Source organism: Lupinus angustifolius, chromosome LG13 (assembly GCF_001865875.1).
Source record: "Lupinus angustifolius cultivar Tanjil chromosome LG13, LupAngTanjil_v1.0, whole genome shotgun sequence".
Lineage (NCBI taxonomy): Eukaryota > Viridiplantae > Streptophyta > Magnoliopsida > Fabales > Fabaceae > Lupinus > Lupinus angustifolius.
The window spans coordinates 17369269-17389037 of NC_032021.1; the positions used below are offsets into that span (position 1 = coordinate 17369269).

The 19769-nt window shown below is 29.1% G+C and overlaps 1 protein-coding gene across 1 annotated transcript; it reads left to right on the forward strand.

Moving 5' to 3' along the window:
* LOC109325433 (protein LURP-one-related 13-like) lies at positions 581-3129 on the forward strand. The gene is made up of 3 exons (XM_019557813.1): positions 581-819; positions 1148-1378; positions 2851-3129. The coding sequence occupies exons 1-3, from the start codon at positions 619-621 to the stop codon at positions 3040-3042; spliced, it is 624 nt and encodes a 207-aa protein (XP_019413358.1). The 5' UTR covers positions 581-618; the 3' UTR covers positions 3043-3129.

Sequence of the window (19769 nt, forward strand, 5' to 3'; positions counted from 1 at the left end):
GAAAATAATTTTGTTGATATTATTAATAGGATTTAATTAATTTGGAATATGGTGACAAAAATTATTTTGGGACAGATTACCTAGTTTTGTTTCATTTTGCCATCTATTCTTTCAACCCTCTTGGGGTGTTAGTCTATTCTCAACATTGATACATCATCACATGTATTTTAATACTGCACCATTCCTCATATTACAACTTTATTTTCTACATTTATTTTAATAACTAAATAAATATTGCATTCCTTAAGAATTAAGATAGGTGTAATTTTGCATAATTATTACTAGGTAGTTCCTGTACATTTTGGGTGAATTCCATTCAATAGATCCCACAACAAAATTAATTCATTATCCATCCGATGTAAAAGAATTAGAATTATATTGAGTAGTGGAGATACAAGTTATTGATTTTACATTTATATTTAAGAGTAGAAATATCATATCACATTACATGTAACAAGTAAAACTATGACATCATAAATCTTTTCTTGTGCATAAATCTAGATCCATATACTTTTTTTCTCTTTCAAAAATAGGATTCTTTTTACTGTTTATAAGAATGCAAAGATATAGTCCATGAACTAGAGTTATCTTGGATATTCTCTTGTTCCACTTTCTTCCATGGAAGATTTTTCAAATGTATTTGAAGGTGGCTATAATAGTGGTTACCATCAAATCAACATGAGGATTGATACCGAAGATGGTAAAACATGGAGCAATGATGGAGACACTTTTGTTATAGAAAAACACTTTTCCCATCACTTTCGCCGTGTTCTAAAAAACGCTTCTTCTCATGAATTTATTTGTACTATGCACAAGAAGGTTAGTGGTTTTTGTTGTTCATAACTTCATATATTTTCAGGAACAATATTATTTTTTTGTTTATTTATTGTTTAACTTTTAGTTTAATTCAAACATATCAACTACTATTAGAGTTTTGTTTAATAAATAAAATCTTATTATTGCCCGTTTTCCTTTCTTCTCTTACTCTTATGTTGATTGGATGAGACATCCATCAACTCGTCTTTCTCTTTGTTAATTTCTGAGATTCAGTGGATATGAGTACGACTTGTTCTTCTAATATTTTATCTCTTGATTAATAAAGTTTTCATTGCTGATCAAAACTCGATTATTTTTGTTATTTTTGCAGAAGGCTACTGCTCATGGTCGATGGCACGTGTACAAGGGTCAATACAATAATTGTTATGAATCTGATGAACTATGTTTTATGTTGAAGCGACCAAAAATAAACAGGACCCAAAAAAATGTTGAGTTAGATGTTTTCCTTCCTAAGAATGAAAAAGAACGTGTTTGTAAGGTACGAGTGAGAGACGATATTTGTGAAATAATCTCTGCTTCACGATTTCTTGCTAAAGCAAAGGTAAAGTACCCAAAACTATTAAATGTCATAATTATGTTACATATATTATTATATCCTTCATGCATTGTATTTCTAACATAGTATACACCCCATCAATATGATGATATATAAGTTTCTGACTTTACATATTAATAACAAATAATGTAGAAGATCATTGTTCAATCATTATGCATACTTCATTTTAATAAACATGATGTAATGATAATTATATTCTTTTATTTACATCTATATCTTTAAAATTAAGAGTAAAATAAGGGTTGGTCTCTAGGTCTATGAGAGATTTACGCTCATTAATCAACTAACTATCATCTTTAATTCACTGTCAATATGCTTAAGAAGAGAGTTAGGCCAAGCATAGATATTGAAACTATAAAGCAGCATGCTGTGAATTACAGATCTGACTAGCTCCACCATGCCCATGATTGATAGCAGAGCCCCTTTCCAAGTAGCCAGCTTGCTAATTATCCTATCAGCAATTTTCTGTAAATGAATCCTTCTTGGTTTCCCCAAGAAAATAGGGACTCCAAGGTAGGTTAGGGGCAAACTGCCAGCAGAAAACCCAAGAACCTGAGCTATAGAAGCAATTTTCCTGTGAGAAGAAGAAGCTGAATAAAACTTACTTTTAGAGGCATTGACACATTGACCAGATATTTCTGAGTACTTGATGAGCAGTTGATTGATTTTGTGAAGCTCAGTTTTCTTTCCTTTGCAGAATATAAAGATGTCATCAGCATAGAGCACATGAGAAGGAGTTTTAATGCCTTTAGGACCCTCAATAGTGCTAATTTGCCCCTCAACCTTCAGCTTTGATAGGCCTCTGCTGAGAACATCCTCAGCAATGCAAAAAAGGAGAGGAGAAAGAGGATCTCCTTGCCTTACACCTCTAGTGCACTTGAAAAACCCAACCATTTTGCCATTAACATTAATGGATAGTCTTGCAGAGTGTAAGATGATTCTAATCCAATTCCTGAACTTGTGGTTGAAACCAAGCTTATGAAGGGTAAGCAGCAAGAAATCCCAATCAATGGTATCAAAAGCCTTCTTGATGTCAATTTTAATGGCTAAATTTCCACCAAATACTTTGTGATCCAGCATATTTAATTCACTGTCACCATTACATTATATTTCATATTCTTATCATCACAATTTAGACGAGCAATGCACTTACACTTTTAGAATAAAGATTTGTTGTCCTCGGATTTTGTTTTATATGTTATTCCATGTTAATGATAATGAAGTAAAAACAATAATAATAATAAAAGTTTAATATTTTTAATTGATATATTATATTTTTATTGGTACGAGATATCTATATAAATTCAGTCCACACACTCTCATTCTCTCTCATCTCTCTAGGGTTTTTTTTTCAGATGCTAATTTACTGATTTTACTATACACAGAAATATTATTGTGTTGTATATTTCCAAAGTTAATTTTTTTCAAGTATAACATTAATGAATGGATGTATGTAGATGGAGGAAAGCGTGATGGATGTGATGATCGAAGCTAACGTGGACCATGCATTTATTGTGTCACTGCTTGTGATTGTAGATGAAATAAAGCATAACAAATTCCATAAAGTTGTGAAAGGCGTAGCGAAGGTCACAATGGCGACTGCGAAGGTCGCAATGGTGGTTGCCATGGCTGGAATCAACTGCCCATGAACATCCTAAACAAGTTTTACCCTCGATCTTAGAGATTTAATGAGAACCTTACATAAGTAGACCAACGTCTTGTTGATGATATACCTTACACTTGTTTAGTGATAAGTGAAGAAATTTGTGTAAAATATTATGGTTGGTAGTGGTGTGTTAAAGATCCTTTTAATATTATATTTCATGGTAGATTATGTGAATTTAGGTTTCCATTGGTATCTTCATCTCCTCCAACCCCCATTTTGATGATAAACGAACATAAACCACTATAATTTATTTTGTTATTTAATTATAACTTTTACTTTTACAATGTAATGTCAACAAGTTTAGCTTAGAAAATTGACGTGTCTGAATATAATATATTAGTGAATCCTAAAAAGGATTCAAAATCTTATCTTTCTTTTATATCACGTTAATATATTTGATTAATATTCTCCTCTACTACTCACATCATTATCAATGGTCCTAGTTAAGTGGAATGTGAAAGAGTTGCATGTATAGTTAATAAAAATGATGTTCTTGAAATGTGAATTTATTTATTATCACTTATCTTTATTTTCATACATCATGCCCACTAGACCATAGATTGCTTAATTAATATAAGTCATTGCTGGTTCATGTTTCTGTCTCATTGGTTTAAAGAGTTTTCCATGATTAGCTTCTAATATTTAACATGTAAGGTTTTAAATTAGTTATGGTTGTATTCATGGTTATGCTAATTAAGTTCACAACAAATATAAGTTATTGTGGGAAAATATGATTAATGCGAACACAATTATGATGTTGATACCATCGGAAAACTATTAAAACCATAGCTTAAGCTTTTACATAGGTTTAACTAGTCTATAGTGTCATGATTTTTTTTTATGGAAAATTAAAAATGCATGTAAAATGTTATGGTATACGTTGTGGTGTGTTAAAATTAGATCATGGACATGTTTTGTAGTAAAATGAGGAAGAATTTTTTGAGTTTATCACTTTGCTATAATAATCCATGGTCTTGTGTTATGGAGTCCTCTAGCTTTTCTCTTTCTTGTTTTGATGCAGTGACATAACTTGTATTAGATTGTGCATCAATTTCGAAAGTTCAAGAATTCGATTTTTGAGAGCGACATTTGTTAGGAGGAGCAGTCATATACCTAAAAATATATTAATTCCTTACTCAAAAAGTGATGAAAGTAGTACAAAAAAAAAGATTGTGCACCAGTTGTGCTTTTATATCCAATTTTTTGCTTTCGCAACAAAAAAATGGCAATTTATTTAGAAAAACATTAATTCACCTGCTTATATGGTAAATGAGCTTATGTAAATAAATTATTATATTACAAGCTCATTTTTGATTAAGTATTTGAGGGAACCTCTAACTTACGATAAAGGTTGCACAATTTATTCTTTATTTTTACCCTTATTGGTTATAAAAAATGACAACCCATGTATTAAAAGCGAGTTAGGATCCGCAAGTGCTTCAAAAAAACTAAAGAAAATATAATTTCCAATGACATATCTAGCATTTTAATTATAATAAAATTACACATTTGTCATTATAAATAAGTACAAAAACATGTACTTGCCTCTCTATTAGAGGATCCTTGCTTGCACATTGGATGCTTATTAGAGGTGTTTCGTCAATAATTTGTAGGAATGTCTTACTTCTTTTCAGATATTATTATTTATTATTTATTTTTTTTAATAAAAAAATTTGTATTAAAGAAATACAAGGATGCCCACCCAACACAAGAAAGGAAAACAATTCATCACTTTGTCGCACTTAGCGTTCTTTTCCGATAATAAAGTTTGACATGATACAAGTGAGAGTTTATTTTCATGTTGCCATGTTAATCAACTGATTCTAAAATTCTCTCAAAAATCAACTTAATTGAGTACCCTCAATAGTAATGACAATTATGTCATTGACCCCTCCATAATGAATATATTTAACTTATATCCTGAAAAAACAACAACAAATATTAAACAAGAACGGTATAATATATACTTAACATAAACAATATATGAATTATATACAGAGAAAATTACCGTATGAATTGTATAATTGTAGACATATAATTTACATCTTAGGAGCCTTATCCTGACTGTTCTTTACAACATAATATTGTATATATAAATTTAAAATATTAGCATTAACAAAAGTATATGCACAATAATGAAAAAGGAGAACATTTTCTTAGCTTCGTGCACTTTCAAATGCAAGACGTACATGTACTATAATCACAACTAATGTTAGTGTTACACCCTCCATTTTGATGCCCGTGTTTTGCATGGGTTTGTTAGCAATTAACAACTTTCATTATGATGATATTCAACTTCTTATTTAAAATGAGATTATCTCTCTAATGTCTAGAGAGATATTGCCATTACATGTCTTAGAGTTTGACCAGTGACAGATCTAGGACCCAAAGGCATGATGTGCAATATATATTCAAAATAAAAATAATAAATATCATCAATTATAAAAAGATGAAAATATTAGTATCAAAATTGCAAAATTTTAATATATTTAATCAAATAAATTACATATTTCATAATTAATCTTACGTGATTCCACGTTTAGAGATCGTTGAATGATAAACTAATGTTATTTATTAATCTTATGTCATCAATTTGTTCTTAATATTATTGAACAATTCTCGCTAAATATAAGTCATTAGACAATCATTTGTCCATGCATCTCTGATTCGTTTACACAACCCATTTTTCATAATTTTCATAGTTAAAGAAACTCTTTCTATAATTATATTGTTAACTTCAAAAAAGATAAATTAATAGGTAAACAATGAGTCCTCCACTATCAACCAACTTATCTGAACAATTATTGACTCCTTTCAAAGAAGCAAAATCAACATTGTTATGCATGTCAATGATGTAAGTCTCAAGTTGATTATCAAACACCACCAAATTAGTTGAACAAAAATCACATAGATAAAACTTTGCAAATTCAATCAGTTTTCTCATATCAAAAAAAGAGAAAAGGATATCATTGAGAACTTGTATGCCTTGATTCAAAATCACTCTTGCAAGAGGGCTATTGCAGACAGTTGGAGCTGGAGTTTGGATGCATCTGGGAGATATACTATCAAATCCATTTATCTCAGTCAAGTGGACCAAAGTACTTCTCCTTTAGGTAACTTGTTAAAAAATTGTTGGATTAATTGTGTTCCCTCATAAATATGTTTTTTTGTTTGGAAGCTCATTAGATAGAGAATTCCTGCAAAGGTAGAATTATTTAAAAGGAAGATTATTCAGAGGATTGAGGACATTAATTGTGCTATGTGTTTGAACCATGCGGAATCTGTTGATCATTTGTTTATTTCTTGTGATTTTGCTTCTGCTGTGTGGAGAGGAGTTTACTCTTGGTTACAAGTCTCCATTCAACTTCCAAATTCGATTGGGGAATTCTTAGTAATGCATGATGCTCTTAGACCGAATGTAAAAGGGGCAAGTTTGTGGAGGATGGTATGGTTCACTGTCGTTTGGTCCATTTGGATTATGAGGAATGATTTGATCTTTTCCAACAAGGCTATGAGTTATGTGCATATTTTGGATTTAATCCAAGCTAGATCTTGGTCGTGGTTTTTCTCTAAAGTTGCTCCAACTTCTCTTGTGTTTGCTAATTGGTGTAACGATCCAAAAACTTGTATTATATTAACTTCTAAAAAGATCAATATTTGATCTTTGTCTTGTATTGGGTTAGCACCCCTTGTGCTGCTTTTAATACAATTTGCTTAACGAAAAAAAAGAACTTTTTTTTGCTAGACTAAGACAAGACTTACAAAGAAACAACTGAGTATTTGTCTCGAAGAAATAATCACGAAGCTCATTAAATTGTATATTCACAATATTGTAAAACAATTAAACATGATAATGATTATTTATTTTTCACATATATGTCGTATCATTCCACAAATCAATGATTTCTTATGGTGCCTTTTCACAGGCCTTTGTAGTTTTGCAAACTCTTTTAGCAGGAACTTTGGTACTCTCAATATTCTCTACACAAAGATTAGAAGTTCCATTTTCTTGGAACACATACATTCAAACAAATCCTCTGATGTGAAAATAACTATATGATAATATGACTGCAATGGAAGACAAATGCCTTTTTATTTTCTTCATAGATAACAACCATATGATATGACTTAATACATTTTCCTATGGCGCATGAAGATGCAGAAGTGAAAACAATGAGGGAGGATGAAGAAGAGAGGTAGGAGGAGAATGAAGGTTGGAGGAAGAGGATGGTTGCACTAGCCAGAATCTTGGTAAGAAAGAATATGGATGCGCAACCCGGGGTAAACCAGAACCTTCAAAATTGAAGGCTCTGATATCATATTATTACGATTTGGTGTAACTCATTCTGATTCTCATTGATTATTCAGAACCCGAAAGAGGACTTATATATAATTTACAAGTAATAGGATGGATTGCTTGATAAACAAGCAACAACACTAACCGACTTAACTACCTATCTAATGGCTATATTGTAACTATATTGTGGGTAAAACAAACCTTAGAAACTTAAGAAACCCTTAAAATACTTTTAACCGTGTCTAAATCTTTATAGATATATTTAGAAGTAAAAGGAGTAAGAGTTTAATATTTATGGAAAAATGTATTATTTCACGTATAGAATAAAATTAAGAGTATAATATTTATGCATTATTATTGTAAAGATTTATAGACAATTATTATATAATTTATCATTCATATGGTATTAGTTATATTTAAAAGCCAATCACAATTATTTTAACAATAGATGATGAAATGATAATATAATCATTATCTAGATATTTTTCTCTAAAAGCAACACTTCTAATTTGAATTGTGCTATATGGGTAAAAAACAATATAAAGGAACAGTCAACAAAAATAAAAAAGCAATACCTATAGTATGCATATATTTCCATACCCTATAAATAAAAGTTTATTTATGAAAAATTAAGAGAAATAGGGACAAAAGTGAAGGAATTAAACATTCTTTTTAGGTAATATTTCATCCAACTAGTATTAAAATTGTGATATTTGTACTATTTCTTTAGTGTTCAAAAAAAAAATTTGATAAAAAAAATCAAACAGGTAGATGTTATGATTTTAGTAATTAGAGAAAATAATTTAGGTATTTCATCTGTTATCATCAACCCAAGTTGAAAATCTATAGTTAGCAACTTCATATTTATTCGTATTCATTTTAGAGTAATGTTATATCATTCTATTAAAATCTTCTACAAATTCCCTTATCTATAAGAAAGTGATATATGTCACTTATAAACCAATCATTAATAAACAAAGTATCATTTTGTGACACATGTCTCAATATAATATATTTACTCTACCACTACATCATCTATCATTCCTTTTTAATCATTGTTGACTTTTAAATAAAAATAATATAAATAATGGTGAATGTTACACTGAATGCATACAAATTTTTACATAATTAGTATACAGATATTACACTCATTTCATGTGAGAAAAAGTAAAAAAAAAAATAGTATAATTATATGGACTATATACAATTTCCATTTATGAGCTGAGAATATGTAAAAACAACCCCTTTTGTATGTATTTTGTGTTCAAGTTAAGTACAAGTCGAAAATATTGAATATCATATATTCAAGTTTGCAAAACTCAATATAAAAGAAGATAATTTGCCATATCCTATTGTAATTTCGTAGTTTGGTGAGCTAATATTATAGGATAAAGCTATTATATGTTGGTTAATCTAATTCCTCTTCAGCTACTTTATTATCTATCTCATGGAAAAATCTGAATTGAAAATGATCGAATGAGATAGAATAGTGCAATTTCCCCCTCATGTTCTCACACTTGAACATCATATTGCAACACTAAATAATATAAGAGTTTGCAATGCTCTTTATTTTATCTCATCCTTATCCTATCACATTCTTCAAATGAGCTCTAGATCATAACTATTAATAAAATTAATGGTTTAATTTTCTTATTTATAAAATACACACTTTCATTAAAAAGGTGAAAGGCATTTGAAGGTGGAGGTGGTGAAGGTTGAAGAGATGTATATCATTTGAGTTTAAATCACAACTAGCTTTGAAGTCATAATAATGTTGTAAATGGAAATGATGGTTGAATTCAGGTAAGAATCTAATCATATAATTTATTATATAGTCAAAATCGTTCTAAAATATAAGATAATAAAATATACAATAATCAAAGATAAACATGACTCCACATAATTTCTAATTAAATTAAACTAATTGAGTTTTAGAATAAGATATTGATCTTTCAAAAAATTAGTTCAAGATTTTGAGTTATTTTTATAGTATGCACTAAATTAAGGTTCCCAACAGATTAGGAAGGTTAAAAATTTAGAACCTTAGTCAATTCTACTAATTTTTTTATAGGCAAATCTTCTAGGTTAATAATTTTGATGAGTGAGATATGAATGCTCAATTTCCTTATTACTCTACTCCCTTAATCTTTTACTCTTATCAATTGATCACCTTAATTGATCAATTTAGTAGATTGGAATGTTATAGTTTACACTTTAATTAATAACATTTTAAGACAAGAATCTTATTTGCATTTATTTTCTTTTACTCTTTTTTTATAATAGAATGATTTTGTCTCATAGTTCCACTTGCATTTCACACATAACATTATGTGATTGAAGTGGTCATAGCTTTGGTCCCATTGAATTTAAAGTGATGCTATTCACCTTGTAACGTGTGAACAAGAATAGTCTTGTGTTTTTTAGCCCTCAGACAAATTTTGTTAAAGTTATGGAATCATCATATTGACTTAAAAGTATTTATTTTCTTGGAATTTACTACCTTCCATGCCAACATCGATTAAATAATTGTGAAGTTAAATCAAATATGAATTGTTTAGACTCTATTTTTTATCGGCAAAAATATTTATTTTATTAAGGTACTCGAAAAGTTTGCTACATGGTTAATTAACAGATTCATATTCAAGTATATATACGTCATGCATGATGAGGTCATCTATGTGATGTAATTCATAATTCAGTGACCAACTTGTACTACATTAATGAAGTGATTCTGTCAATTAGTATTATTAAACCCTCTTTGATGATTAATATATATTATGAGTATAATATCTATATAATATAAAGATTCATATATAATTAGTGTTATTTATCATTTATTTATGTTATTTTCGGACACGAACTAAAGAGACTGCTATTTTAGGACTGCTATTTTGTCATTATTAGTTACTACTACTTGTTATTTACATTAATTGTAAGATGTTTAATTATACTTAGTTTGATAATAAAATTAATATTACAAGAAATTATGAAGGTGAAATCCTAACTTTACATGAATGATGCTAATCCTTTAGATTTTATCTTCCAAATTTTACTCTCGTATCTTAGACATTCATTTAATAAAATTTATTTGCCTACAAAAAAATTAATATTTTTTTTTCGTTAAACAAATTGTATTAAAAGCAGCACAATAGGTGCTAACCCAATACAAGACAAAGATCAAATATTGATCTTTTTAGAAGTTAATATAATACAAGTGAGTTAGGGGAGCACATCTGTAACCGACAAAGTGTGTTATTTGCCTACAAAAAAACTAATATTAGTTTAACACTTTAACCGATGTTTTTAGGGAAGCACATCTGTAACCGACAAAGTGAACTTACTTTTAGAGGCATTGACACATTGACCAGATATTTCTGAGTACTTGATGAGCAGTTGATTGATTTTGTGAAGCTCAGTTTTCTTTCCTTTGCAGAATATAAAGATGTCATCAGCATAGAGCACATGAGAAGGAGTTTTAATGCCTTTAGGACCCTCAATAGTGCTAATTTGCCCCTCAACCTTCAGCTTTGATAGGCCTCTGCTGAGAACATCCTCAGCAATGCAAAAAAGGAGAGGAGAAAGAGGATCTCCTTGCCTTACACCTCTAGTGCACTTGAAAAACCCAACCATTTTGCCATTAACATTAATGGATAGTCTTGCAGAGTGTAAGATGATTCTAATCCAATTCCTGAACTTGTGGTTGAAACCAAGCTTATGAAGGGTAAGCAGCAAGAAATCCCAATCAATGGTATCAAAAGCCTTCTTGATGTCAATTTTAATGGCTAAATTTCCACCAAATACTTTGTGATCCAGCATATTTAATTCACTGTCACCATTACATTATATTTCATATTCTTATCATCACAATTTAGACGAGCAATGCACTTACACTTTTAGAATAAAGATTTGTTGTCCTCGGATTTTGTTTTATATGTTATTCCATGTTAATGATAATGAAGTAAAAACAATAATAATAATAAAAGTTTAATATTTTTAATTGATATATTATATTTTTATTGGTACGAGATATCTATATAAATTCAGTCCACACACTCTCATTCTCTCTCATCTCTCTAGGGTTTTTTTTTCAGATGCTAATTTACTGATTTTACTATACACAGAAATATTATTGTGTTGTATATTTCCAAAGTTAATTTTTTTCAAGTATAACATTAATGAATGGATGTATGTAGATGGAGGAAAGCGTGATGGATGTGATGATCGAAGCTAACGTGGACCATGCATTTATTGTGTCACTGCTTGTGATTGTAGATGAAATAAAGCATAACAAATTCCATAAAGTTGTGAAAGGCGTAGCGAAGGTCACAATGGCGACTGCGAAGGTCGCAATGGTGGTTGCCATGGCTGGAATCAACTGCCCATGAACATCCTAAACAAGTTTTACCCTCGATCTTAGAGATTTAATGAGAACCTTACATAAGTAGACCAACGTCTTGTTGATGATATACCTTACACTTGTTTAGTGATAAGTGAAGAAATTTGTGTAAAATATTATGGTTGGTAGTGGTGTGTTAAAGATCCTTTTAATATTATATTTCATGGTAGATTATGTGAATTTAGGTTTCCATTGGTATCTTCATCTCCTCCAACCCCCATTTTGATGATAAACGAACATAAACCACTATAATTTATTTTGTTATTTAATTATAACTTTTACTTTTACAATGTAATGTCAACAAGTTTAGCTTAGAAAATTGACGTGTCTGAATATAATATATTAGTGAATCCTAAAAAGGATTCAAAATCTTATCTTTCTTTTATATCACGTTAATATATTTGATTAATATTCTCCTCTACTACTCACATCATTATCAATGGTCCTAGTTAAGTGGAATGTGAAAGAGTTGCATGTATAGTTAATAAAAATGATGTTCTTGAAATGTGAATTTATTTATTATCACTTATCTTTATTTTCATACATCATGCCCACTAGACCATAGATTGCTTAATTAATATAAGTCATTGCTGGTTCATGTTTCTGTCTCATTGGTTTAAAGAGTTTTCCATGATTAGCTTCTAATATTTAACATGTAAGGTTTTAAATTAGTTATGGTTGTATTCATGGTTATGCTAATTAAGTTCACAACAAATATAAGTTATTGTGGGAAAATATGATTAATGCGAACACAATTATGATGTTGATACCATCGGAAAACTATTAAAACCATAGCTTAAGCTTTTACATAGGTTTAACTAGTCTATAGTGTCATGATTTTTTTTTATGGAAAATTAAAAATGCATGTAAAATGTTATGGTATACGTTGTGGTGTGTTAAAATTAGATCATGGACATGTTTTGTAGTAAAATGAGGAAGAATTTTTTGAGTTTATCACTTTGCTATAATAATCCATGGTCTTGTGTTATGGAGTCCTCTAGCTTTTCTCTTTCTTGTTTTGATGCAGTGACATAACTTGTATTAGATTGTGCATCAATTTCGAAAGTTCAAGAATTCGATTTTTGAGAGCGACATTTGTTAGGAGGAGCAGTCATATACCTAAAAATATATTAATTCCTTACTCAAAAAGTGATGAAAGTAGTACAAAAAAAAAGATTGTGCACCAGTTGTGCTTTTATATCCAATTTTTTGCTTTCGCAACAAAAAAATGGCAATTTATTTAGAAAAACATTAATTCACCTGCTTATATGGTAAATGAGCTTATGTAAATAAATTATTATATTACAAGCTCATTTTTGATTAAGTATTTGAGGGAACCTCTAACTTACGATAAAGGTTGCACAATTTATTCTTTATTTTTACCCTTATTGGTTATAAAAAATGACAACCCATGTATTAAAAGCGAGTTAGGATCCGCAAGTGCTTCAAAAAAACTAAAGAAAATATAATTTCCAATGACATATCTAGCATTTTAATTATAATAAAATTACACATTTGTCATTATAAATAAGTACAAAAACATGTACTTGCCTCTCTATTAGAGGATCCTTGCTTGCACATTGGATGCTTATTAGAGGTGTTTCGTCAATAATTTGTAGGAATGTCTTACTTCTTTTCAGATATTATTATTTATTATTTATTTTTTTTAATAAAAAAATTTGTATTAAAGAAATACAAGGATGCCCACCCAACACAAGAAAGGAAAACAATTCATCACTTTGTCGCACTTAGCGTTCTTTTCCGATAATAAAGTTTGACATGATACAAGTGAGAGTTTATTTTCATGTTGCCATGTTAATCAACTGATTCTAAAATTCTCTCAAAAATCAACTTAATTGAGTACCCTCAATAGTAATGACAATTATGTCATTGACCCCTCCATAATGAATATATTTAACTTATATCCTGAAAAAACAACAACAAATATTAAACAAGAACGGTATAATATATACTTAACATAAACAATATATGAATTATATACAGAGAAAATTACCGTATGAATTGTATAATTGTAGACATATAATTTACATCTTAGGAGCCTTATCCTGACTGTTCTTTACAACATAATATTGTATATATAAATTTAAAATATTAGCATTAACAAAAGTATATGCACAATAATGAAAAAGGAGAACATTTTCTTAGCTTCGTGCACTTTCAAATGCAAGACGTACATGTACTATAATCACAACTAATGTTAGTGTTACACCCTCCATTTTGATGCCCGTGTTTTGCATGGGTTTGTTAGCAATTAACAACTTTCATTATGATGATATTCAACTTCTTATTTAAAATGAGATTATCTCTCTAATGTCTAGAGAGATATTGCCATTACATGTCTTAGAGTTTGACCAGTGACAGATCTAGGACCCAAAGGCATGATGTGCAATATATATTCAAAATAAAAATAATAAATATCATCAATTATAAAAAGATGAAAATATTAGTATCAAAATTGCAAAATTTTAATATATTTAATCAAATAAATTACATATTTCATAATTAATCTTACGTGATTCCACGTTTAGAGATCGTTGAATGATAAACTAATGTTATTTATTAATCTTATGTCATCAATTTGTTCTTAATATTATTGAACAATTCTCGCTAAATATAAGTCATTAGACAATCATTTGTCCATGCATCTCTGATTCGTTTACACAACCCATTTTTCATAATTTTCATAGTTAAAGAAACTCTTTCTATAATTATATTGTTAACTTCAAAAAAGATAAATTAATAGGTAAACAATGAGTCCTCCACTATCAACCAACTTATCTGAACAATTATTGACTCCTTTCAAAGAAGCAAAATCAACATTGTTATGCATGTCAATGATGTAAGTCTCAAGTTGATTATCAAACACCACCAAATTAGTTGAACAAAAATCACATAGATAAAACTTTGCAAATTCAATCAGTTTTCTCATATCAAAAAAAGAGAAAAGGATATCATTGAGAACTTGTATGCCTTGATTCAAAATCACTCTTGCAAGAGGGCTATTGCAGACAGTTGGAGCTGGAGTTTGGATGCATCTGGGAGATATACTATCAAATCCATTTATCTCAGTCAAGTGGACCAAAGTACTTCTCCTTTAGGTAACTTGTTAAAAAATTGTTGGATTAATTGTGTTCCCTCATAAATATGTTTTTTTGTTTGGAAGCTCATTAGATAGAGAATTCCTGCAAAGGTAGAATTATTTAAAAGGAAGATTATTCAGAGGATTGAGGACATTAATTGTGCTATGTGTTTGAACCATGCGGAATCTGTTGATCATTTGTTTATTTCTTGTGATTTTGCTTCTGCTGTGTGGAGAGGAGTTTACTCTTGGTTACAAGTCTCCATTCAACTTCCAAATTCGATTGGGGAATTCTTAGTAATGCATGATGCTCTTAGACCGAATGTAAAAGGGGCAAGTTTGTGGAGGATGGTATGGTTCACTGTCGTTTGGTCCATTTGGATTATGAGGAATGATTTGATCTTTTCCAACAAGGCTATGAGTTATGTGCATATTTTGGATTTAATCCAAGCTAGATCTTGGTCGTGGTTTTTCTCTAAAGTTGCTCCAACTTCTCTTGTGTTTGCTAATTGGTGTAACGATCCAAAAACTTGTATTATATTAACTTCTAAAAAGATCAATATTTGATCTTTGTCTTGTATTGGGTTAGCACCCCTTGTGCTGCTTTTAATACAATTTGCTTAACGAAAAAAAAGAACTTTTTTTTGCTAGACTAAGACAAGACTTACAAAGAAACAACTGAGTATTTGTCTCGAAGAAATAATCACGAAGCTCATTAAATTGTATATTCACAATATTGTAAAACAATTAAACATGATAATGATTATTTATTTTTCACATATATGTCGTATCATTCCACAAATCAATGATTTCTTATGGTGCCTTTTCACAGGCCTTTGTAGTTTTGCAAACTCTTTTAGCAGGAACTTTGGTACTCTCAATATTCTCTACACAAAGATTAGAAGTTCCATTTTCTTGGAACACATACATTCAAACAAATCCTCTGATGTGAAAATAACTATATGATAATATGACTGCAATGGAAGACAAATGCCTTTTTATTTTCTTCATAGATAACAACCATATGATATGACTTAATACATTTTCCTATGGCGCATGAAGATGCAGAAGTGAAAACAATGAGGGAGGATGAAGAAGAGAGGTAGGAGGAGAATGAAGGTTGGAGGAAGAGGATGGTTGCACTAGCCAGAATCTTGGTAAGAAAGAATATGGATGCGCAACCCGGGGTAAACCAGAACCTTCAAAATTGAAGGCTCTGATATCATATTATTACGATTTGGTGTAACTCATTCTGATTCTCATTGATTATTCAGAACCCGAAAGAGGACTTATATATAATTTACAAGTAATAGGATGGATTGCTTGATAAACAAGCAACAACACTAACCGACTTAACTACCTATCTAATGGCTATATTGTAACTATATTGTGGGTAAAACAAACCTTAGAAACTTAAGAAACCCTTAAAATACTTTTAACCGTGTCTAAATCTTTATAGATATATTTAGAAGTAAAAGGAGTAAGAGTTTAATATTTATGGAAAAATGTATTATTTCACGTATAGAATAAAATTAAGAGTATAATATTTATGCATTATTATTGTAAAGATTTATAGACAATTATTATATAATTTATCATTCATATGGTATTAGTTATATTTAAAAGCCAATCACAATTATTTTAACAATAGATGATGAAATGATAATATAATCATTATCTAGATATTTTTCTCTAAAAGCAACACTTCTAATTTGAATTGTGCTATATGGGTAAAAAACAATATAAAGGAACAGTCAACAAAAATAAAAAAGCAATACCTATAGTATGCATATATTTCCATACCCTATAAATAAAAGTTTATTTATGAAAAATTAAGAGAAATAGGGACAAAAGTGAAGGAATTAAACATTCTTTTTAGGTAATATTTCATCCAACTAGTATTAAAATTGTGATATTTGTACTATTTCTTTAGTGTTCAAAAAAAAAATTTGATAAAAAAAATCAAACAGGTAGATGTTATGATTTTAGTAATTAGAGAAAATAATTTAGGTATTTCATCTGTTATCATCAACCCAAGTTGAAAATCTATAGTTAGCAACTTCATATTTATTCGTATTCATTTTAGAGTAATGTTATATCATTCTATTAAAATCTTCTACAAATTCCCTTATCTATAAGAAAGTGATATATGTCACTTATAAACCAATCATTAATAAACAAAGTATCATTTTGTGACACATGTCTCAATATAATATATTTACTCTACCACTACATCATCTATCATTCCTTTTTAATCATTGTTGACTTTTAAATAAAAATAATATAAATAATGGTGAATGTTACACTGAATGCATACAAATTTTTACATAATTAGTATACAGATATTACACTCATTTCATGTGAGAAAAAGTAAAAAAAAAAATAGTATAATTATATGGACTATATACAATTTCCATTTATGAGCTGAGAATATGTAAAAACAACCCCTTTTGTATGTATTTTGTGTTCAAGTTAAGTACAAGTCGAAAATATTGAATATCATATATTCAAGTTTGCAAAACTCAATATAAAAGAAGATAATTTGCCATATCCTATTGTAATTTCGTAGTTTGGTGAGCTAATATTATAGGATAAAGCTATTATATGTTGGTTAATCTAATTCCTCTTCAGCTACTTTATTATCTATCTCATGGAAAAATCTGAATTGAAAATGATCGAATGAGATAGAATAGTGCAATTTCCCCCTCATGTTCTCACACTTGAACATCATATTGCAACACTAAATAATATAAGAGTTTGCAATGCTCTTTATTTTATCTCATCCTTATCCTATCACATTCTTCAAATGAGCTCTAGATCATAACTATTAATAAAATTAATGGTTTAATTTTCTTATTTATAAAATACACACTTTCATTAAAAAGGTGAAAGGCATTTGAAGGTGGAGGTGGTGAAGGTTGAAGAGATGTATATCATTTGAGTTTAAATCACAACTAGCTTTGAAGTCATAATAATGTTGTAAATGGAAATGATGGTTGAATTCAGGTAAGAATCTAATCATATAATTTATTATATAGTCAAAATCGTTCTAAAATATAAGATAATAAAATATACAATAATCAAAGATAAACATGACTCCACATAATTTCTAATTAAATTAAACTAATTGAGTTTTAGAATAAGATATTGATCTTTCAAAAAATTAGTTCAAGATTTTGAGTTATTTTTATAGTATGCACTAAATTAAGGTTCCCAACAGATTAGGAAGGTTAAAAATTTAGAACCTTAGTCAATTCTACTAATTTTTTTATAGGCAAATCTTCTAGGTTAATAATTTTGATGAGTGAGATATGAATGCTCAATTTCCTTATTACTCTACTCCCTTAATCTTTTACTCTTATCAATTGATCACCTTAATTGATCAATTTAGTAGATTGGAATGTTATAGTTTACACTTTAATTAATAACATTTTAAGACAAGAATCTTATTTGCATTTATTTTCTTTTACTCTTTTTTTATAATAGAATGATTTTGTCTCATAGTTCCACTTGCATTTCACACATAACATTATGTGATTGAAGTGGTCATAGCTTTGGTCCCATTGAATTTAAAGTGATGCTATTCACCTTGTAACGTGTGAACAAGAATAGTCTTGTGTTTTTTAGCCCTCAGACAAATTTTGTTAAAGTTATGGAATCATCATATTGACTTAAAAGTATTTATTTTCTTGGAATTTACTACCTTCCATGCCAACATCGATTAAATAATTGTGAAGTTAAATCAAATATGAATTGTTTAGACTCTATTTTTTATCGGCAAAAATATTTATTTTATTAAGGTACTCGAAAAGTTTGCTACATGGTTAATTAACAGATTCATATTCAAGTATATATACGTCATGCATGATGAGGTCATCTATGTGATGTAATTCATAATTCAGTGACCAACTTGTACTACATTAATGAAGTGATTCTGTCAATTAGTATTATTAAACCCTCTTTGATGATTAATATATATTATGAGTATAATATCTATATAATATAAAGATTCATATATAATTAGTGTTATTTATCATTTATTTATGTTATTTTCGGACACGAACTAAAGAGACTGCTATTTTAGGACTGCTATTTTGTCATTATTAGTTACTACTACTTGTTATTTACATTAATTGTAAGATGTTTAATTATACTTAGTTTGATAATAAAATTAATATTACAAGAAATTATGAAGGTGAAATCCTAACTTTACATGAATGATGCTAATCCTTTAGATTTTATCTTCCAAATTTTACTCTCGTATCTTAGACATTCATTTAATAAAATTTATTTGCCTACAAAAAAATTAATATTTTTTTTTCGTTAAACAAATTGTATTAAAAGCAGCACAATAGGTGCTAACCCAATACAAGACAAAGATCAAATATTGATCTTTTTAGAAGTTAATATAATACAAGTGAGTTAGGGGAGCACATCTGTAACCGACAAAGTGTGTTATTTGCCTACAAAAAAACTAATATTAGTTTAACACTTTAACCGATGTTTTTAGGGAAGCACATCTGTAACCGACAAAGTGTGTTATTGTTTGTGATTAATTGAAAAAATGTATTTAAATTAAAATTTTAGTAATTATATATTTCTCTAACCAATCATAAATAGTGGTATGAAGTGATACATTTTTGAGACTGAAGATGTCCATCCATTTTTGAGGTGCATATCCAATCTGAAATTGATTATCTTATCGGTTTAACATGTGGATTGGAATGCCAGGTCAAAGAACTCCATTCAACAATAACCATGTATAATTGATCATACCCTCAAGAAGACCGTGGAGGGAAAATATACCCCACCTTAACGTCTTTTACCCTTACAATGTCTCCTTCTTGAAGTCAAAATAATGGCACTATCTTATCATCTATCTTTGCATAATTTTTATTGAAAAGCTGAATGACATGT

What these genes read in the sequence shown, in the direction of transcription:
- LOC109325433 (XM_019557813.1), top strand. Translation starts at nt 619, where the DNA reads ATGGAAGATTTTTCAAATGTATTTGAAGGTGGCTATAATAGTGGTTAC. An exon ending in TTTGTACTATGCACAAGAAG is followed by an intron (nt 820 to 1,147) that starts GTTAGTGGTTTT and finishes TTATTTTTGCAG; the next exon opens with AAGGCTACTGCTCATGGTCG. An exon ending in GATTTCTTGCTAAAGCAAAG is followed by an intron (nt 1,379 to 2,850) that starts GTAAAGTACCCA and finishes GGATGTATGTAG; the next exon opens with ATGGAGGAAAGCGTGATGGA.